Here is an 18,113-nt window from a genome sequence, read left to right on the forward strand (position 1 = left end):
CCTTCCCCTTTTTCCTCCAAACATAACGATGGTCATTATGGCCAAACAGTTCTATTTTTGTTTCATCAGATGAGAGGACATTTCTCCAAAATGTACGAGCTTTGTCTCCATGTGCAGTTGCAAACCGTTGCCTGGCTTTTTTATTGCGGTTTTGGAGCAGTGGCTTCTTCCTTGCTGAGCGGCCTTTCAGGTTATGTCGATATAGGACTCTTTTTACTGTGGAAAAATATACTTTTGTACCTGTTTCCTCCAGCATCTTCACAAGGTCCTTTGCTGTTGTTCTGGGATTGATTTGCACTTTCCACACCAAAGTACACGTCTCCTTCCTGAGCGGTATGACAGCTGCGTGGTCCCATGGTGTTTACACTTGGGTACTATTGTTTGTACAGATGAATGTGGTGCCTTCGGGCATTTGGAAATTGCTCCCAAGGATGAACCAGACTTGTGGAGGTCTACACTTTTTTTCTGGGGTTTTGGCTGATTTCTTTATTTTCCCATGATGTCAAGCAAAGAGGCACTGAGTTTGAAGGTAGGCAATGAAGTACAGCTACACCTCCAAATGACTCAAATTATGTCAATTAGCCAATCAGAAGCTTCCAGAGCCATGACATCATTTTCTGGAATTTGCCAAGCTGTTTAAGGGCACAGTCAACTTAATGTATGTAAACGTCTGACACACTAGAATTGTGATGCAGTGAACTATAAGTCAAATAATTTATCTGTAAACAATTGTTGGTAAAATTACTTGTGTCATGCACATTGTAGATGTCCTAACCGACCTACTTCAACTGTAGGTACACAACTATCTTAATGCATGATTGCACATGATCTTTAAAAAAAAAGTTTTGTATTTCATTTGGCAAGGGAATTATATACTACACTAACTCAATGGTATTAGTTGATTTGTTATTTCAAGGTTGATAAGCAGGCCAAGACCAACCACACCATGTGGAGATAAGAGGTTGGAAGACATTCCCATTCCCAATCATCCTATGTCTCCAGCAAAAGTGGATCCAAAACATGATGAATGGCAGATGTCATTATTATTCAGTGACTCTGCAAGTGGACAGGGTGGTAGTTCATTATTCTTTAGAAGTGGTTGAATACCATGTACTAGGCCTATGACACCCAGACAGCATAGCAGGACATATGAGATTACGAAATTATGAAGTCTTGTGAAAGCAAAATCAAGGGCAACAATCATAATATATTTTCATTGTTTATTGTAATAACAAAGATAGACCATAATTTTTGTGTTAACCACTTGAATTAGATAAAGTTAAGGACATGCAACATTTTCAATGACATTAGTCAGCTACCTTCCAGCTACTATTTCTTACAATATATATGCACTTAGTAATTTTGCATAGTGTTCTGGGCAGTATCTTTGCAGGTACACATCCATTTTTCCTTGAACCTTCTGATTGCCAGACAAACCTAAAGATGAGGGGGAGAGGGTGAAATAGGGAAAAATAAAGAAAATATTAAATATTTCTAAAATAAATATAACATAAATACAAAATTAACCGTAAGATGTGACATTACAGCACAGAATAAAGTTGTAATAACATGGTAATGATATGGTAACAAGTTATAGTTACTCACATTGAAACGTTATTTGTCCAGATACCCCGTAATTTCAGTATAATTATATTCTTATTTCAGGGTTACACCACATACTTTGTGCCATAGTATAGAGGGGTAACAATACAGAGCCCTTTTTCCAACCATTTTCCTTATTAAACTCTTATTTCATCCTTAAAATCTTACAACAAACTATTACCCTTAAACATGAATGTAATTATACTGAAATTAACGGTTATGAATGTTTTATTGTGAGTATAAATAATTTGTTACATTACTATTACCATGTTATCACCATTTTATTCCATGATGTAACATAAAGTGCTACCAAATGATCTATAAGAAGACATTAGTACAATACATATATGCCATCAATCTGTATGATGCATGCTTTCTGGCAGAAACAAGCATTACCGTGAAAATTAAAAGAGAAAGAATAATAAGTGCATAAATGACTGATACCCAGCATCCCCTGCTCACCCAGTCTTTGGGCAGTCTTTTCAATCTTCCTCAGTGCAGACTGAATGTCTTCTCCCTGTGGCACGAGAACCTCTATCTCCCCTACACAATAGCCAAAGTCGGCCTGGTCAAGGTCTACACGCACTCCACTTTCATCTCCTTCCCCCCCAAAAGTGAATGAACACCTCTGTGTTGTGAACTCTGCAAAGCAAACCAGATTCAGCTCCATCAGCCAGGACTCATTCCCTGTGGGGCAATTCTCTGCACCTTCAGTTTTGGGTGTGTCTTGATGGACCACTGGGTGCGTCTGGTTGGCAGTTTTTTGCTCCCTATTACCTTCTTTCATTAACTCTCTCACTTTCAACTGAATTTGAGACAGATTGGTTATCTCCTGATAGCGTGAACACAGTTCTGCCTTCTGAGGCTCCCCCACTCTGTCTTCTGCCTTTGTAACTGTAGTGCATTTGAGTTCCCAACATCCCTGGCGACAACGCAACCACACATCTCTCAAGGTGAGAAGGAAGTCTGGGGTGTCAAAATACTTGTCTTGGAATTGTTTCTGACCAATACACACCGCTGGTGAGAGAAACGTTGCAAGAAAGAGGGAAGGGTGCAGAGAAAATGTATTACATATTGTTTGAATGAATAGTTTTCACTGCTGAAAAGGATGCAATTTTGTTTTTAATTTCTAAGTATACTGAGAAATAATATCAAGTAAGTATTAGAAATAAAATCTGTCCTGATAAAACTAAATTAACAGTGTAGTCTACATTTGAGCTTTCTTTACCAACCTTCATCATCAGCATTCCACTATAATTAATCTAGTAGTTAGCCCACATTATACATTAAAATGGTGCATTCTATATTGTAAGTAGCCTACATCAATCATATTTTTTGGTGTTTCTAATATAAAATCAAGAGTTATGGAGATGCCCTCTGGGCAAAATGGTACAACTTGGAGGCTACACACCTCCCATCTCTTCCAATTGTTTCTGAATGTCAGCGTCACAGACAAATTTCCTCTCCACTTCCACACTCATTGTACTCTGTAATGACACAAATTTATCAGCATCAAAATGCTCACTGTGAAATAAATTAATCTAACAACTACACATGATAAATTCAATTTGGGGAATAGTATATGGTCCCAATATTGGCCTTGCTGCCGTGTGGAAACGTAGCTACGATCTGTAATAAATACAGAGCGCGTGCAGGAGTAACACTAGATTAGTACGTTAGCGTTAAACATTTCATATATTCTACACCTCACCTCCATTTAACGACCGCTATTACCGATTCAACAGTCTTGTAAAATCGGTTCAAGACCGTTGATTGAGCATTCACTAAATCACTGACAGCCGCAAGTATTTTAGGCAGGCGCAGTGTGGACACCTAGGTGCTTACTGCATTCATGAGCATCATATCCCGTCATAATAACGCAGAACAATTACTTTACAGAGATTGGAAAACCACTGTTAGTACCGTTTTTAAACCTATAATCTATACTATTTGTATTTTTGTTATAACCGTAATCCCCCATATTTCGTGAATAATTCAACTATTGTCATGCAGTACTACACAATATGATGTACAGTAATATAAAAGGGCTTGGTGAACATACTGTAACAAGTGTCCTAATTGGACAGGGGTCCTATTAGGCCTAATTGGGAAATGCCAATCTCATTCAATAGCCTACTGATGGATTGAGAAACGAAATAGAGACCAAATAGCTCTAATCAAATACATATATTGTCTCACCATGATTATAAGTAGATGTAAAATTTTACGCAGCGTAATGTCTAGATAAATGTTCTTTTTTAATTTGACCTTTATTTAACTAGGCAAGTCAGTTAAGAACAAATTCTTATTTTCAATGACGGCCTAGGAACAGTGGGTTAACTGCCTGTTGAGAGGTGGGAACAGTGGGTTAACTGCCTGTTTGTACCTTGTCAGCTCGGGGGTTTGAACTTGCAACCTCCCAGTTACTAGTCCAACGCTCTAACCACTAGGCTACCCTGACGTGACATGTTGTAATTGTTTAACATTTCAATATGTAGGCTATTCGCCCTGCTTGTTTATTTTCATCCTAATCTGATGACTCCATAGAGGATCAGTATTTTGGGTATGCAATCCGATTCAATCCGGTTGATTGAATTCTACAAATGCTTTTTCAGATCAAGGGACATGGCTCTGGAGAGTCCCTCTCATCATGCATCATTACATTAAACTGCAGCACTGGTTCGACGAGACAAATATTAGGCTATCTGAATAAACTAATATTGTTACATAAAGGTTTTATAGTGACGCCAAATGTATTCTTCCCTACTGAATGTCAGATATCAGCCTTGGGGGGAGCTGTCGTGTGTTTACTAGAGGGAAGAGGGGAAAGAGAGAGGGCGAATGAGGGAGGGAGAGAACAGGCGAGGGAGGGCGAGCAAGAGAAAACTTTTCAGTTTTAAAGAGCGAGAGGAAGCGTGCGCTGGAGCGACGACCATGCAGGTAAATGCATTAGCTAATTGCTCTGAAGTTAATTAAACGATATTGCTGTTTGCTTAATTGCGATTGTGCGTTTGAAAGATTGCTGTGCAAATGATAGTTTCAATCGAAAGATGAATGTTGTATATCAAATGGTTCTATTCACCGGATTCGAACATTAAATTCCAAACTTTTCAACCTCCGTCTCCGTTTCTTTTCACCCCACCACCCCTTTTACCGTGCGCAGTGTGCAAGTAGTCTGTTTCAAGTAGCTTAGCATTAGATTCTTTTGTCAATTATTGCACGAAGCCATCTAAAATGATTGTAAAGATGTTCATAAATACTAAATATTTTGTATAATGAAGTAGATCATTAAAATGTGTTATCAGATTTTGTGGAATGGTGGGGGAGTAGGGGGCGCGCCGTTTTTTACACATCTGTAAAGGGAACCCATATTCATTAATTAAATAGCTTAGTCCATGTAGGCCTCAATTTGCGCTGTTGAGCAGGCTGCGGGTGGTGTAATACTGGATCCCCGATTGGCAGCCCACAATCCGAGGGATAAGTGAAGCACTCGAGGCCGATGTTTTGGACGGAGTATCTAAAGCCTACAGTGTATCTATTTGTAGTAGATCGGTATACTTCCGAATGTGTAGCCATCTACACCTGGGCTTAGTTTTTTTTTTCAGACTAGTTGAGGAAGCTTGACAGCGACGGGTTAAGTTCTTGTTAGCTAGTAGGCTAAGTGCCACGACTGTTATTTTGGTCCTTTTGTTTAATTTCGCAACGTTAATGAATAGACAAGGCGGTACGTAGTTTCGAGTCTCAGTTTTTAACCGTCTGATAATTGCAGGACAGAGTTAGTGTGTTTCTTGCATTTCGTAACACAAGCTAGAAACAACTATTGCGACGTCGATAGCTTGGCTAACTAACGCTAGCTAGCTTGCTAGCTAATTGATTCAACACTTCGGCGTAGCTAATTAGGTTGGACGTTAATTAGCTAAAGAATCACGAGCCATTTGGGCATTTTTATCCACGCCGTTGTTATATATAGTCTTAAACAATGTTTTATTACTCACTGCACTTTCTCAACTATAATAATCATGCAACCTTGCTGGTTAAACGATATTTTCTGGGCACGGCTAGATAATTGGTGAGGACGGAAGTGGGCAAATACAAGTGTTGGTATTTGGGATTTGTTTTTGTTTTTATCGCTCCTCGATTAATTTAGTAGTATTCAAATTTGGATCTTAATAATAGCGACGATGTAAGTCGTTAAACCTAACCACAAAATTCAATTTCTGCCGAGTAGCATTGGAAAAGGACAATACTGCATTGAGTTCTCATGGTGAGGTATGTTGGCCATTAGGCTATTTTGTTAACGTTAGAGTGTGTATGATGTTCAAATGGCTATTATTCGCTTATTAGTTATAAAACGACATGTTTTGCATGACCCTAAATATCATGCTAGTCGCTGACAATTTATGCTGGTCAAGGTCAATATTCAGGCCATTCACTTACATTTTAATTGAAGTGGTTTAAATGTTTCTTCGTGTCACATGACATTGCAATTACATGTCAGAAATGTAAAGTCTTTTTTTTATTGCACTGTTAATTTGTTAATTGGTAGTCCTCAGAGGAATTTAATTTGAAGTTGATTCAATTGATTTGGACCAAGTTTAATTGATACTATTTTAGGTAGGTCTAGTAGCCTAAACAATTAGGCTATCTATTTCTGTTATCTAATAGTTAATTATCTATATTGAGGCTGAACTTGGATTACTTTCTGTTTAGGTTTATTTTTATTTCCAACATACTTACTGAACATTTGCACTGTATAGCTTTTATTTTGGTTCTACAGAGAAACACCCCTGGACATGGTCAGAAATATTTTTAATTCCACTAAAATACATTTCGATCTTGCAGGAGGAGTCTGGTGAGACAGTGTGCGGTGACCGCAACGGAGTGGCGGTGTGGTTGTGCCCCCTGTGTCAACAAGGGTTACCAGACAGGGGCTCCCTTGCTCTGCACCTGAATGATGGGCATAGTGTGCTTCCTAACTGTGTAGACAAGTTGCTGGACATTGTAAGTAGTGCAATGCAAGTTCATTCTGGACTAGTATTTCTTTTTTTTTCTCCCATCGCACGAGTCAACAGAACTTGACTTTTGTATCTATGTGTTTAATTAATCATTCTTGGATGACATCAAATATAATACATTATCAATTATTGTACATGCATTATTTGTATATGTTATTGTAGGATTTTAGAACGTTTCCCAAAAGCCTCTTAAGAATAAGTTAGTTCAACTTAGAATCTTTGTAAGAACATGGTTAAATCTCCGAGCTGTTTCCAAAAACCATTGTTACTAAAGCTGCATTTGAAAACGCTTGTTAGTTACGGACTGCCTTAGACCACTCATAGAACAGCTAATTGCGTCGTAAGCAGTTTTTTTGTGTGTACCGCGCCACTTTATAGACAGATCTCCACTAAACATCATCAAATGGTTCTGTCTGACTGTTAACTTCACAACGAAGTTGACGACAACTACAAAGTTGCAAGTCTTTAACTGTTACAAACAAGCAAATAAAAATATGCTTCAGGAAACCAAGATGACTGCTTTAAAAGATAAATGGCCTACAGTATAAACTACGTAGGCCTATATAATTCAAGAATATTATAAACATTTAATGTTCATTCAATTGAGTTCTATTTTACTACTGTCTATCATTTTGCCTCAATATACTGTACTAGTCAAAAGTTTGGACACACTTACTCATCAGAGTTTTTCTTTATTTTTATTATTTTCTACACTGTCGAATAATAGTGAAGACAGCAAAACTATGATGTAACAGCATATGGAATCATGTAGTAACTAAGTGTTAAACAAATCAAAATATATTTGAGTTTCAAAGTAGCCATCCTTTGCCAAGATGACAGCTTTGCACACTCCTGGCATTCTCTCAACCAGCTTCACCTGGAATGCTTTATCATCATTCTTTAAGGAGTTCCCACATATGCTGAGCACTTGTTGGATGAGTTTCCTTCACTCTGCGGTCCAACTCATCTCAAACCATCTCAATTGGGTTGAGGTTTGGTGATTGTGGAGGCTAGGTCATCGGATGCAGAACTCCATCACTCACCTTCTTGATAAAATAGTCCTTACACAGCCTGGATGTGTGTTGGGTCATTGTCCTGTTGAAAAACAAATTATAGTCCCACTAAGTGCAAACCAGATGGGATGGCTTATCACTGCAGAATGTTGTGGTGGCCATGCTGGTTAAGTGTGCCTTGAATTCTAAATAAATCACTGACCGTGTCACCAGCAAAGCACCATCACACCACCACCTCCATGCTTCACAGTGGGAACTACACGTGCGGAGATCATCCGCTTACAAAGACACGGTGGTTGGAGCCAAAAATATCAATTTTGGACTTATCAGACCGAAGGACAGATTTCCACTGGTCTAATGTCCATTGCTTGGGTTTCTTGGCCCAAGCAAGTCTCTTCTTCTTATTGGTGTCCTTTAGTAGTGGTTTCTTTGCAACAATTTGACCAAGGTCTGGCTCAAGCAGTCTCCTCTGAACAGTTGATGTTGTCTGTTACTTGAACTCTGTGAAGCATTTATTTGGACTGCTATTTCTGAGGCTGGTAACTCCAATGAACTTATCCTCTGCAGCAGAGGTAACTCTGGGTCCTCCTTTCATGTGGCGTTCCTCATGAGAGTCAGTTCCATCAAAGCGCTTGATGGTTTTTGCGACTGCACTTGAAGAAACTTCAAAAGTTTTGACATTTTCCGTTTTGACTGGACATACCTTAAAGTAATGATGGACTGTTGTTTCTCTTTGCTTATTTGAGCTGTTCTTGACATAATATGAACTTGGTCTTTTACCAAATAGGGCTCTCTTCTGTATACCACCCCTACCTTGTCACAATACAACTGACTGGCTCAAACGCATTAAGAAGGAAAGAAATTCCACAAATAAACTTTTATTAACAAGGCACACCTGTTAATTGAAATACATTCCAGGTGACTACCTCATGAAGCTGGTTGAGAGAATGCCAAGAGTGTGCAAAGCTGTCAAGGCAAAGGGTGGCTACTTTGAACAATCTCAAATATAAAATATAACTTTTTTGGGGTTATTAATGATTCCATATGTGTTATTTCGTAGTTTTGATGTCTTCATTATTATTCTACAATGTCAAAAGTAGTGAAAAGAAAGAAAAACCCTTGAATGAGTAGGTGTTGCCAAACTTTTGACTGGTACTGTATTTCATGATGCGTAACAACTTGTGCAATGTGCCAAATCTTTATTTAGTGCATTATTATACAGACCTTCTAACATGCATGCATTTTGCGTACCTACTACGCAATTCTCTGTCCATGTACGAGATCTGAGTTAAAAGTACGCAGAAATGAATAGGGCCTGTTTTTTTGGGGGTGTTGTCTCCATTTGAACAAAAAATGTATCACTGAGTAAATTTAACATCCTGTTTCTCGAGTGGCAACACACAGACATGTACAGAGTTTGAGTCAATGGAGATTAATACCTCGTTTTTCGACGTAGCTACCCCGTGTCTGCCCCTCCTGTTTGTTGTGATGCTGAGTTTGCCGACTGTCAGCTGTATGTAAACACATGGACAAATCTCTTTTCGACTCCATTTGTTGTGGAAAGGTAAACACTAATTGTTTCAAGCAAACATCAGATTCAGTGGGCTCGAAAGTGCCAGCACTTCACTCGCATTTGCTAGTGAAAGAAATTAAATTAAAATACGAGTAACCTGTTGCATTTGTGCGAGTGTGATATACATTTTAATTCTGCGTCCCATTAGTTGTATTTTCCACAACATTACGAGGATCACGCAACCTGAGACTAACTTATTTGTTTAATAAAAATTTAAAAACTCCAAGAATAAAGACCCTTTGTGTTCTTTCTAATTAGATCTTGTTAGTGATTTTTACCATCTGTGTAAATGGAATGCTGTCAAGCAAGTATTCCAACCTTTTGTTGAATTGATTTGGTATAGTTCTATAATTGCGATCAGACTCAGACAGTGCACGAGCGTGCTGGGGGAAAGAGAACCCCAATTCGGCGTTTTCTGCGCGCGAAAGTGTTGGCAGGTCATAGAATCATAGAACGAGTCACCAATTTATACCAAGATGCTCTCTTGTTGGACTGCAGCACTAAGCAGTGGGTTCCTGTGTCAGCAAAATTGAGTCTTAAGGTAAAATGTTAGTTTTCTCTCTTTACCAGGCTGCTCCCAAACAGGGGCCGAGTGGAGTGGACACCAATGTTAAGCATGATACAGGTGAGTTTGTCCTCTGATTAACAGCATTACCTACGGTTTTGCACTGTCTTTATGAATTTTAGTTACGCATTATTTGAATGGATACAAGCACATTGACATATTGAGTAGCCTAAACAATTAGCTTGTGTTAATTTTAAACGCCTGTTCCTTTAAGGTTTAGAACTAAAAGTATCAATATGCTATGACTGTATTTGTGTTCTCAGTTAATCAGGATCTGTTAAGGTTCCATGGACCCAAAACACCTGCTGAAATATATTGTCTTTCTGCTTCACATCAGATGCTACATCATTACAACTGAAGCTTTTAGAAGCTTCAGACTCCCTCTCAGACCCATGTCAAAATAATGAGAACTCTGAAGGACCCCAGCAGAATTACAACAGTAGGCACACTCTCATTGGGCCTGGCGATAAAGAGATGGATAAGGAAGTCGGAGTGAAAGACCCGGAGGGAGGTGGAGTTGTCTTGGAGTCGGATCAGGAGAGCGATCAGTCCACAGAAACACTTGTCGACAATGAAAAGTCCACAGGAAAAAATGGTGTAATGGCTGATGGCGATGACAGCCGTCCATTCAAATGTAATGCGTGCTTAGAGGCTTTTCCTACCAGGACCACATTGTGTGTTCACTACAACTCTGCATCCCATGTGCAACGGATGAGAACAGGATCCCTAAAACAGGGTGGTGAAAATGACACCCCTGCTCCCTCAGTCTCTTTTCTGTCTCGGCCATATTTATCAAACAAGCCCTACCAGTGCGCTGTGTGTCGAGTCTCTTACAACCATGCCATTACCCTGGAGAGTCATTTGAAATCTGTTTTGCACCAGACCCGCAGCAGAAATGCAGTAATCTCTGCCAACGGTGCAACTGGAAATTCGGGAAGTAACAACATGGCTACTAACTTACTTGTTACCTCTGGGGGCAGCACTGCACAGTTGGTTTGCACCACCAGCAGTAATTGTGTCATCCCGGCAAGCCTGACAGCAGCAGCAATGACTACCAAAGACGGAGAACCTATTCAAACTCAGCCGGCTCCCTCGCTGCTTTCCTCCCCTGTAGCCTCTGCTCAGGCAGTCTCTGCCTTTCTCACCCTCCTCACGTCCAGCCCAAGCTCTCTCTCGCACTCCCTCCTCCCCTCTCTGTTTGCGGCTGGGGCGTCCCCTGCCACAGCCACACCTCAGCTCATACCCCAGCATCAGATGCTCATGCCCTTTATCGTGAATGGGCTCCAAACGCAAAGCCAGAGTCTAAACCCAGAGCTTTTGACACAGTCTGTTCCCCTTCTAGGTCTCAATGCTGCCCAGCAAGCTATCCTGGCCCAAAGACTCAGTAGCTTACAGAACCAGTGGCCAGCTGTCGACCTCCAAGCAACCACACAAACCTGTTCAGAAGACAACCAAACAAACAAGAGCAAATTGAAGGAAGAGACGAACGAGACGACAATTGAGGAGAAAAGGTCACTTAAGGCTGAAAAAGGGAAAAATTGGCCCCTGGAATGTGATGGAGAAAGAGAGATTTGTGAGGAGGATAGTAAAGGATATGCACAAGAGCTCATCAGCGCCTTAGTAAGCAAAAATAACAGGGTTGAGTCATGTAGGATAGATGAAGATAATGAAATGAAAGATGGCACAACATACGAAGGGAACTCTGCAGATGGAAAAGGGGAGGACATTGACAAGTGTATTGACCGCTCACCGTCTGTTACCAGCAACTCAAGCCTAAGTCCTACCACTTTAAATCTTATGCTTAGCCCTGATTGTACCCTTCAAAAATCTCAAGTTGGCACAAGCCCTTGTGCCTCTGTCTTGTCACCAAAATTGAGCCCCTTTAAACGCGCCTTAAATTCCTCTGATCCAACTCATCCCCATGCTAATTTGAGGGCTCGGCACTTCTCCCCAGGTCCCCCGATACTGTCAGAGTTCCAGATACAGGTTCTGCGTGCGTTTCTGGAGTCGCGTAGTGGGGCTGACGCAGCCAGTCCTCCCCGTGATGACTGTGAGTCGTTGGGCAGGGAGGTGGGGCTCACCGAGGCGGAAGTACATAAGTGGCTCACTGACGCCCGACGCGCCAAAGAAAAGCAGAAAGCTGGGGGCGCAGGGCACATGCGCAGCATTGCAGCCTACGGTAAAAGATCCAAGCGTCTTGATAACAAAGAGGAGGAAGGTGCCCTTACAATAGATATGCTTGAGGGAAGGGACAGCGGTGAGGCCTCTGGCAGTCACGCAATGGATCTGTCCAATAGTGGAGGAAGGAGGAAAGAGTTGGGGAGGGAGAGCCAAGGGGACTCGTGTCTGGCCTCTGATTCAGACAATGAAGAATTCTACACCTCTGTCATCGTGAGTGAGGAGGACAGTCTGACTGGTTCCATGAGGGAGGGGCCAGGCAGCCCTGCTAAAGAGGAGGCTCTGGTAGAACTGGCAGGAGACAAGGGCTCAGGAGGAGGAAAGGTGCTGCGCTCCACCACTGTGTTTCTCTCAGACGCCGAGGATGACGATGATGACGAGGAGGCTGCATCTCAGAGAGCAAAGAGAAGAAAGAGAAAGAGGGAGTTGGAGGTGGAGGTCAAGAAGGAGAGATTAGACCCCGATGTGGATTTGGAACTAGAGGCCCAAGCTGATCCTCCTTCCCAACTTTCTATCGCCATTGACCATCGAGGGCTTCCAAGTGGCATTCTACACTCCCTCCCTCTGTCTCTGTCCCTGGCTCCATTCTCTACTCAATTCCTTAGCCCCTATGTTCTCTCTCTCCCTCCCTCAGTGGTTGGGCTTGGAGTTGCAGAAGGAGATGGAGGCAAAGTACCTGCCTTTCCAAACCCTCCTAACATCACCCGGTTCTCTGACCCTCTCATTACATCGCCACTCTCCCTCCTAACCCACACCTCCCACTACATGTCTAATGGTGGAGACTGTGAGGCTGCTTTAGATCTCAGCATCAGGAAAAGCCACAGCTCAACATCTGCTTCCTCCACCTCTCTCATGGGTGACAAGACTTCAGCACAAAAGGGCCGTCTGCTTGACGGGCTAGGGCTAAGGCCCACAGCTTTTGGGTTACCTGAGGAAGGGAGACTCGGTGTGGTCAAGTTCAAACCTGAGCAAGCCACATCCAACAGCAGTGGCTTTGCCCGTGGCAATAACATGGCTAAGGCCAGCACTGTTTACATGAGGGCAGCAGAGAGGTTGAACACCTCCATAATTGAGAGAGAAAAGGAGCGGGAGAGGGAAAAAGAGAAGGAGAGGGACCAGAAAGGCAGGCCCAAAGCACGACGGTACAGGGACATGAGACGTTCCAGGACCATCATCCAGGCTGAGCAGCTCGATGTGCTTTATGGCTGCTATTTCAAAGATCCAAATCCTGGGAAACATGAGTTTGAGCAGATATCAGAGTGGGTCCATCTCCCAAAGAAGGTTGTACAGATCTGGTTCCAGAACATGCGGGCCAGGGAGCGCAAGGGTGAGGTTCGCTTCGTCAGTGATGGCACTCTGGCAGCAGTGGGCAAACCGCTCATCAAGTTCACCTGGCCACTGTCACAACCCATCTTCTCCAGCACCCCCAAATCAAACACCAACTGTAGCGTCTCAACTGTAGCCAATCCAGTACTGGCCCTCCCAAAGACTGAGGTGAAAGAGGAAATTGTCAAAATCAAAAACCAAGTTCCTAACAGGCCCAAGGAGGTGGCCTCTTCCATTTCCTCCGTGAGCAGCAGTGTGTCTGCAGTGCCAAAGACCAAAATGGAGGTGACAAACAATGTCACAATGGTCAAAATCGCCCCCAAAAGCATCGCTCCATCTCCCCCTGTCGTACCCAAGGAGACCCGTCCTACCCTGCCTTGCCCCCTTCCCAAACATACACCTGAAGAAGATGTTGGGGAAAATGACTCTGACGAAGAAGTGGATGATCATAACCAAGAGAAGCCACTAGCTGGGCCTGGATCCACTAACCGCATGGTACCAAAAATGCCCTCTACTCCAATTAGCAAGTCCCTTGCTGCGACATCTCAAAAACAAAATGGGCTCAACTACTGGTCGGCCAAGGGCCCCTTTAAGATAAACACACTTTCTAGGGAACAGTTGGGTCTGTCAACCCCCCGTGCTCCCACAGTTGTCGGCGCCACTACTGCCACCACTGCGCTCAATATTTCTGCTGCTGCCTCTACCGGAGCAACCACCACCACAACAGCAAGCGCAAGCCCTCAGACCACTGTCAGCATTGTCACCATCGCCAAGACAGCTCCATCGGAGGGAAGCTTCCTGCACCACTCCACCACCCGCAGGCCGCGCACACACCTGTCCTGTCTGCAGCTGTCCATCCTGCAGTCTTGCTATGAGACGTGCGCCCACCCTAACGCGCTGGAGTGTGAGGCAGTAGGGACGGAGCTGGGGCTGCCACTCAAGGTGGTGCAGATCTGGTTCCAGAATACCCGTGCCAAGGAGAAACGCTGGAGGCTGCAGCAGGAGAAACTGGTGAGACATTTGACTGTACAGTTTGCTATGCATTGGTGTGGGAAGTTATTCATATTATTTTTACTTTAAAGGCTGGTTTCCCAGAAACAGATTAAGTCTAGTTTTGGATTAAAAATATATTTCAATATAGATTTCCACTGTGCAGGATTTTTAGTCTAGGACTTAGGCTTCATCTGTGTCTGGGCAACCGTCCCTAAAACTTTACTCCTTGTCTAGAAGTGTGTATATATACATTGAGGTCACTCACCACTAACCTTTTTTTGTTGGAGTAACGTCTTTGTCTCTCTCTCCCTCTTCTAGTCTCCAGTGTCGTCAGATCCCTCCAAGAAGGTTGACATGAGCTCAGGCAGCTATCTGCAGTACAATGCTCTGCGAGCCCACCGTCCTATCCTTCCCAAACCGGTTCAGCTGACGGTCCTGGAGCCATCTTCTCCCCCAGCCAGGGGCCAGCCAGCAGGTCGAGAGATGCTGAGAGGCAGGTGCGAGGCCTGCAATGCAGGCTTTGAGTCCAGAGCAGCAGCAAGATCCCATGTCTTCTCCCCTCGACATCTAGCCACTCTGAGAACCACTAACTTTGGCCAGCCGGCAACCATCATCAACAACGGATCTGATACCGGGTCCAGTTCTGTCTCCGCCTTAGGGTCTGTTGTAGAGGACCCTCCAGCTTCCCCACCCCCAGCCAGCAGCACCAGCTAAGGCACCTGTCGGTGCTGGTAGAGACTCGGGACCCATTGGGCTCCTTACATTTTAAGAAACAAAAATTGGGCACTGGTCTTCCAAGCTAATATCCTTTGGTTTTCAATGTTTGGAAAGGCCCGGTTGCCCTTTCTCCCTCTCCTTGGACGTCTTTCTGCCGAGTTCTTGTTTCCAAACTGGACTCATTTGGATACACCGACTATTGTTACACTGCTTCACGCTTAATCAAAAGTTATCAAATGACTGATGAACATGTACCAGTCCCCTTTGATATTTTCCTGGTCTGCAGTTATAATCCTTGTCGTCTCATCCTTTTCCTTAAAATTACTCTTACAATACTTGTGTATTATCCCCTAAAGACTGCTTATGCAAAACGATTAGGCCATTATATGACTGACTGCAAGATTCTTATCCTCATAAGTGCTCCTAGAAATTGAAGTTTTAATAGTGGACCAGGCACTTGTTTGAGACTGGGTCTGATATTACATTTCCCACAGTATACTCCTTCCTAAGTCATTTTGTTAGTCTAACTGCATCCTATAAAACTGGGACTGCTGGGATTGACTGTACATGGATAGATTTGACCAGAACAAATGAAAAGTAGCTCTGTTTTAGTGGCTTTGAACGAAAGCAGTCTTGATTTTATCTGTATCCCCAACTTTTTGTTCGGATACAGGTGGAGTGTGTTCAGTTAGAGATGGTGTTTTTCACTTCACTTGGATTTTAAAGGTACTTTTAACTGATTGTGACTAGAATTGGCGCGTTAAACTGAACAGATTATTATCCCCTCCTGTTAGCACATTGCCTGCGGCTGAAATGGTATGATATTCCCTATATAGTGCACTACTTTTGACTAGAGCCCTATGGGACTAGAGACCAACACACTCTGTTTTCATGACAATCCTCTATAGATGGGGGGAGAAGAGGCTGAAGAGGGCAGACTCATTATACAGCACTTTGATGCGTTTCACATTGTATGAAACGTTTTTATTCTTAAGCATTCTTATGCAGAGCGTATTTCTACTTAATGAAATATGTGCATGTTGGATGTCTTATGGTGAGTCACAATAATTAAATTGAAACATTGTTTTTGTTGCAGTCTGTCAAAAAAGGTATGTTTTGGCTTATTAAACTCCAAACAAAAGACGGATCAGACCTTAACGCCGTGCAAGGAGAGTCTTAGTCCAGTAACTATTGTTAAATTATTTCCAATCTATTAATGCATCACTGGTGTGCAAGATCTATTGAATGAGTATGTGGAGCAAGAAAATTGTATGTTTCCTCCCCTTTTTATTATTTGGTCAATGAAAATATCCACGACGGATCATTGCATAAGATTGGAACAAGTGCTATTGCTTATAACCATCAATATACATCAACTTCCTGTGGAGGTCAAATGAAAAAGACTTGACCAAGAAAAGAACAGGGTTTGAATTTTTGGGGTTTAATTTATATATATTTTTGTCTTGAAACATATGTGGTTGCAAGCTAATACTTGTCATCTTTGTACTGGGTAGAAATAATGCAACTTGTCCAGAAACAAAGAGAAGGGAGTCAGTTTGGTACTCTGGTCACCTTTTTGTAAGCAATAGGGACATACAAAAAGTCAAGACGGAGCTAACAAAGAAGGTGCTGTTTTGAAGGACACAAACTACTAAATATGTTTTCCTTCGGTTTTATGTTGTATATTATTGTTATTAATAATGTTACTATTAATAGTTTTAACAAAATGCTAAACTAAATGATTTTTTAAAAAGAAATATATTACAAAAAACTGATATTCCAAAGTTACCCTTCCTTTTGCTTTCTGTCATTTAAAAAAACCAAAAAGCAATCTTGAGGTTGGAAGAGAGCAGGAGAGATGTTCTTCATGCAAACTGTAAAGTAACTCCCATGGCTTGACACTTGAGCCAGTCCAACATTTTTACCATGAGCTACAGATTAATGCATTTCAGCCTTCACAACATGAGGAAGGCACTATATTGGGCTCAAAGACTAAACGTTTTAAAATGTCCTCCATAATTACTAATCATTTGTTTTAATGGTGTGGAGTTGTAGCATTTGTCTAAAACAGGGACTGGGTTGCAGGGCTTCAAGTATGGGATTACACAATGTTGCATTGTCCAAGGTAGGTAGGTTTTATGGAGACCTGCTTTTTATTCTAATCATTTTTCATTGTCACTTGATTATCACAATTGTTATAACTGTACTACTTCTGCTATTGTTATCATTACTCTCATCACGGTTTTGATTATTATTGAACCATAACGGTTTTAATGATGCCTCTTTTCACAAGAAAGATGGTATTGGTATGAATATTGAACAATAATGGTGGCAGTGTGTTTAAAAAATGTTTAGAATATTGACAAAGCTTATATTTTTCCTCACTTGTACTTTCATTTTGTGTTGATCTCCCATTCAGTTTTCTTTTGGTATACAGAAAACAAATAAAATAAATTGAACAACAACAACCGGTCTACTTAGCATGTAATGGGTATGTCAACCAGTTTCATTGCTTGGTAAATCAATTTCACTAGTCTCTTGTAATAGGCTACATGTTATCATAGCCAAGAGAGTTGATGTATTTGTAAATTCATGATGAACATATAGCATAGCTGACTTTTTGCCATGGTTGTACTCTGCTGCGTGTAAGGTGTGACTGGTTATATAGTAATGAGAGTTCTGTCTCCATCAGGAACCTGGGGCCTCATTTATCAATAATATGTAGGCACAAATCTGCATAAACCATGCGTTGGATAATTTCCAAGCAGTGTGAGATTTTTCAATATGAACGTTGGCTTGAGTGTGTGTGTAAATTTACACACAGCCATGACCATTTGTACGCACAGTGCCAAGTGTTGGATGAAGGGAACTGTGCCAAATGTGTGAAATTGAGAGTAATTTAATAATTTTTCGATGTCATTGTGAATGCGTTGTGAATGCAACATATCTTTGACATGCTATATATATATATATATATATACTGAACAAAAATATAAACGCAACATGCAACAATTTCAAAGATATTACTTGAGTTACAGTTCATATAAGGATATTGATCATTTGAAATAAATACAATAGGCCCTAATTAATGGTTTTCATATGACTGGGCAGGGATGTTGCCATGGGTGAGC

The 18,113-nt window shown here is 41.7% G+C and overlaps 2 protein-coding genes across 4 annotated transcripts; one reads left to right on the plus strand and one right to left on the minus strand.

Moving 5' to 3' along the window:
* Nucleotides 1-1,206: 1,206 nt before the first annotated feature.
* On the minus strand, nucleotides 1,207-3,436 carry thtpa (thiamine triphosphatase). Its single transcript, XM_035757038.1, has 4 exons — nucleotides 3,314-3,436; nucleotides 3,014-3,089; nucleotides 2,065-2,619; nucleotides 1,207-1,437 (listed from the first exon to the last, which is right to left on the minus strand). The coding sequence occupies exons 1-4, from the start codon at nucleotides 3,317-3,319 to the stop codon at nucleotides 1,337-1,339; spliced, it is 738 nt and encodes a 245-aa protein (XP_035612931.1). The 5' UTR covers nucleotides 3,320-3,436; the 3' UTR covers nucleotides 1,207-1,336.
* A 948-nt stretch (nucleotides 3,437-4,384) lies between these two features.
* Nucleotides 4,385-17,450, plus strand: zfhx2 (zinc finger homeobox 2). 3 transcript variants are annotated; one of them, XM_035757006.2, is made up of 5 exons: nucleotides 4,385-4,542; nucleotides 6,445-6,603; nucleotides 9,774-9,828; nucleotides 10,106-14,283; nucleotides 14,584-17,450. In XM_035757006.2, the coding sequence occupies exons 1-5, from the start codon at nucleotides 4,444-4,446 to the stop codon at nucleotides 14,977-14,979; spliced, it is 4,887 nt and encodes a 1,628-aa protein (XP_035612899.1). In that variant the 5' UTR covers nucleotides 4,385-4,443; the 3' UTR covers nucleotides 14,980-17,450. The 3 variants fall into 3 exon arrangements, with proteins under 3 accessions (XP_035612899.1, XP_035612910.1, XP_035612919.1); XM_035757017.2 differs by lacking the exon at nucleotides 4,385-4,542 and adding an exon at nucleotides 4,876-5,866; XM_035757026.2 differs by lacking the exons at nucleotides 4,385-4,542; nucleotides 6,445-6,603 and having other exon boundaries at nucleotides 10,032-14,283.
* The last annotated feature ends 663 nt before the right edge of the window (nucleotides 17,451-18,113 follow it).

The sequence above is a fragment of the Oncorhynchus keta genome, chromosome 4, assembly GCF_023373465.1.
Source record: "Oncorhynchus keta strain PuntledgeMale-10-30-2019 chromosome 4, Oket_V2, whole genome shotgun sequence".
Lineage (NCBI taxonomy): Eukaryota > Metazoa > Chordata > Actinopteri > Salmoniformes > Salmonidae > Oncorhynchus > Oncorhynchus keta.

Bases quoted from the DNA above. Each gene is read 5' to 3' on its own strand.
- thtpa (XM_035757038.1), bottom strand. The intron at 2,620-3,013 runs GTGTGTAGCCTC...TTCTCTCACCAG, and splicing joins ACAATTGGAAGAGATGGGAG to CGGTGTGTATTGGTCAGAAA. The intron at 1,438-2,064 runs GTGAGCAGGGGA...CCTCATCTTTAG, and splicing joins AAAGACTGCCCAAAGACTGG to GTTTGTCTGGCAATCAGAAG.
- zfhx2 (XM_035757006.2), top strand. From the start codon at position 4,444: ATGAGGGAGGGAGAGAACAGGCGAGGGAGGGCGAGCAAGAGAAAACTT. The intron at 4,543-6,444 runs GTAAATGCATTA...TCGATCTTGCAG, and splicing joins CTGGAGCGACGACCATGCAG to GAGGAGTCTGGTGAGACAGT. The intron at 6,604-9,773 runs GTAAGTAGTGCA...TCTCTTTACCAG, and splicing joins TAGACAAGTTGCTGGACATT to GCTGCTCCCAAACAGGGGCC.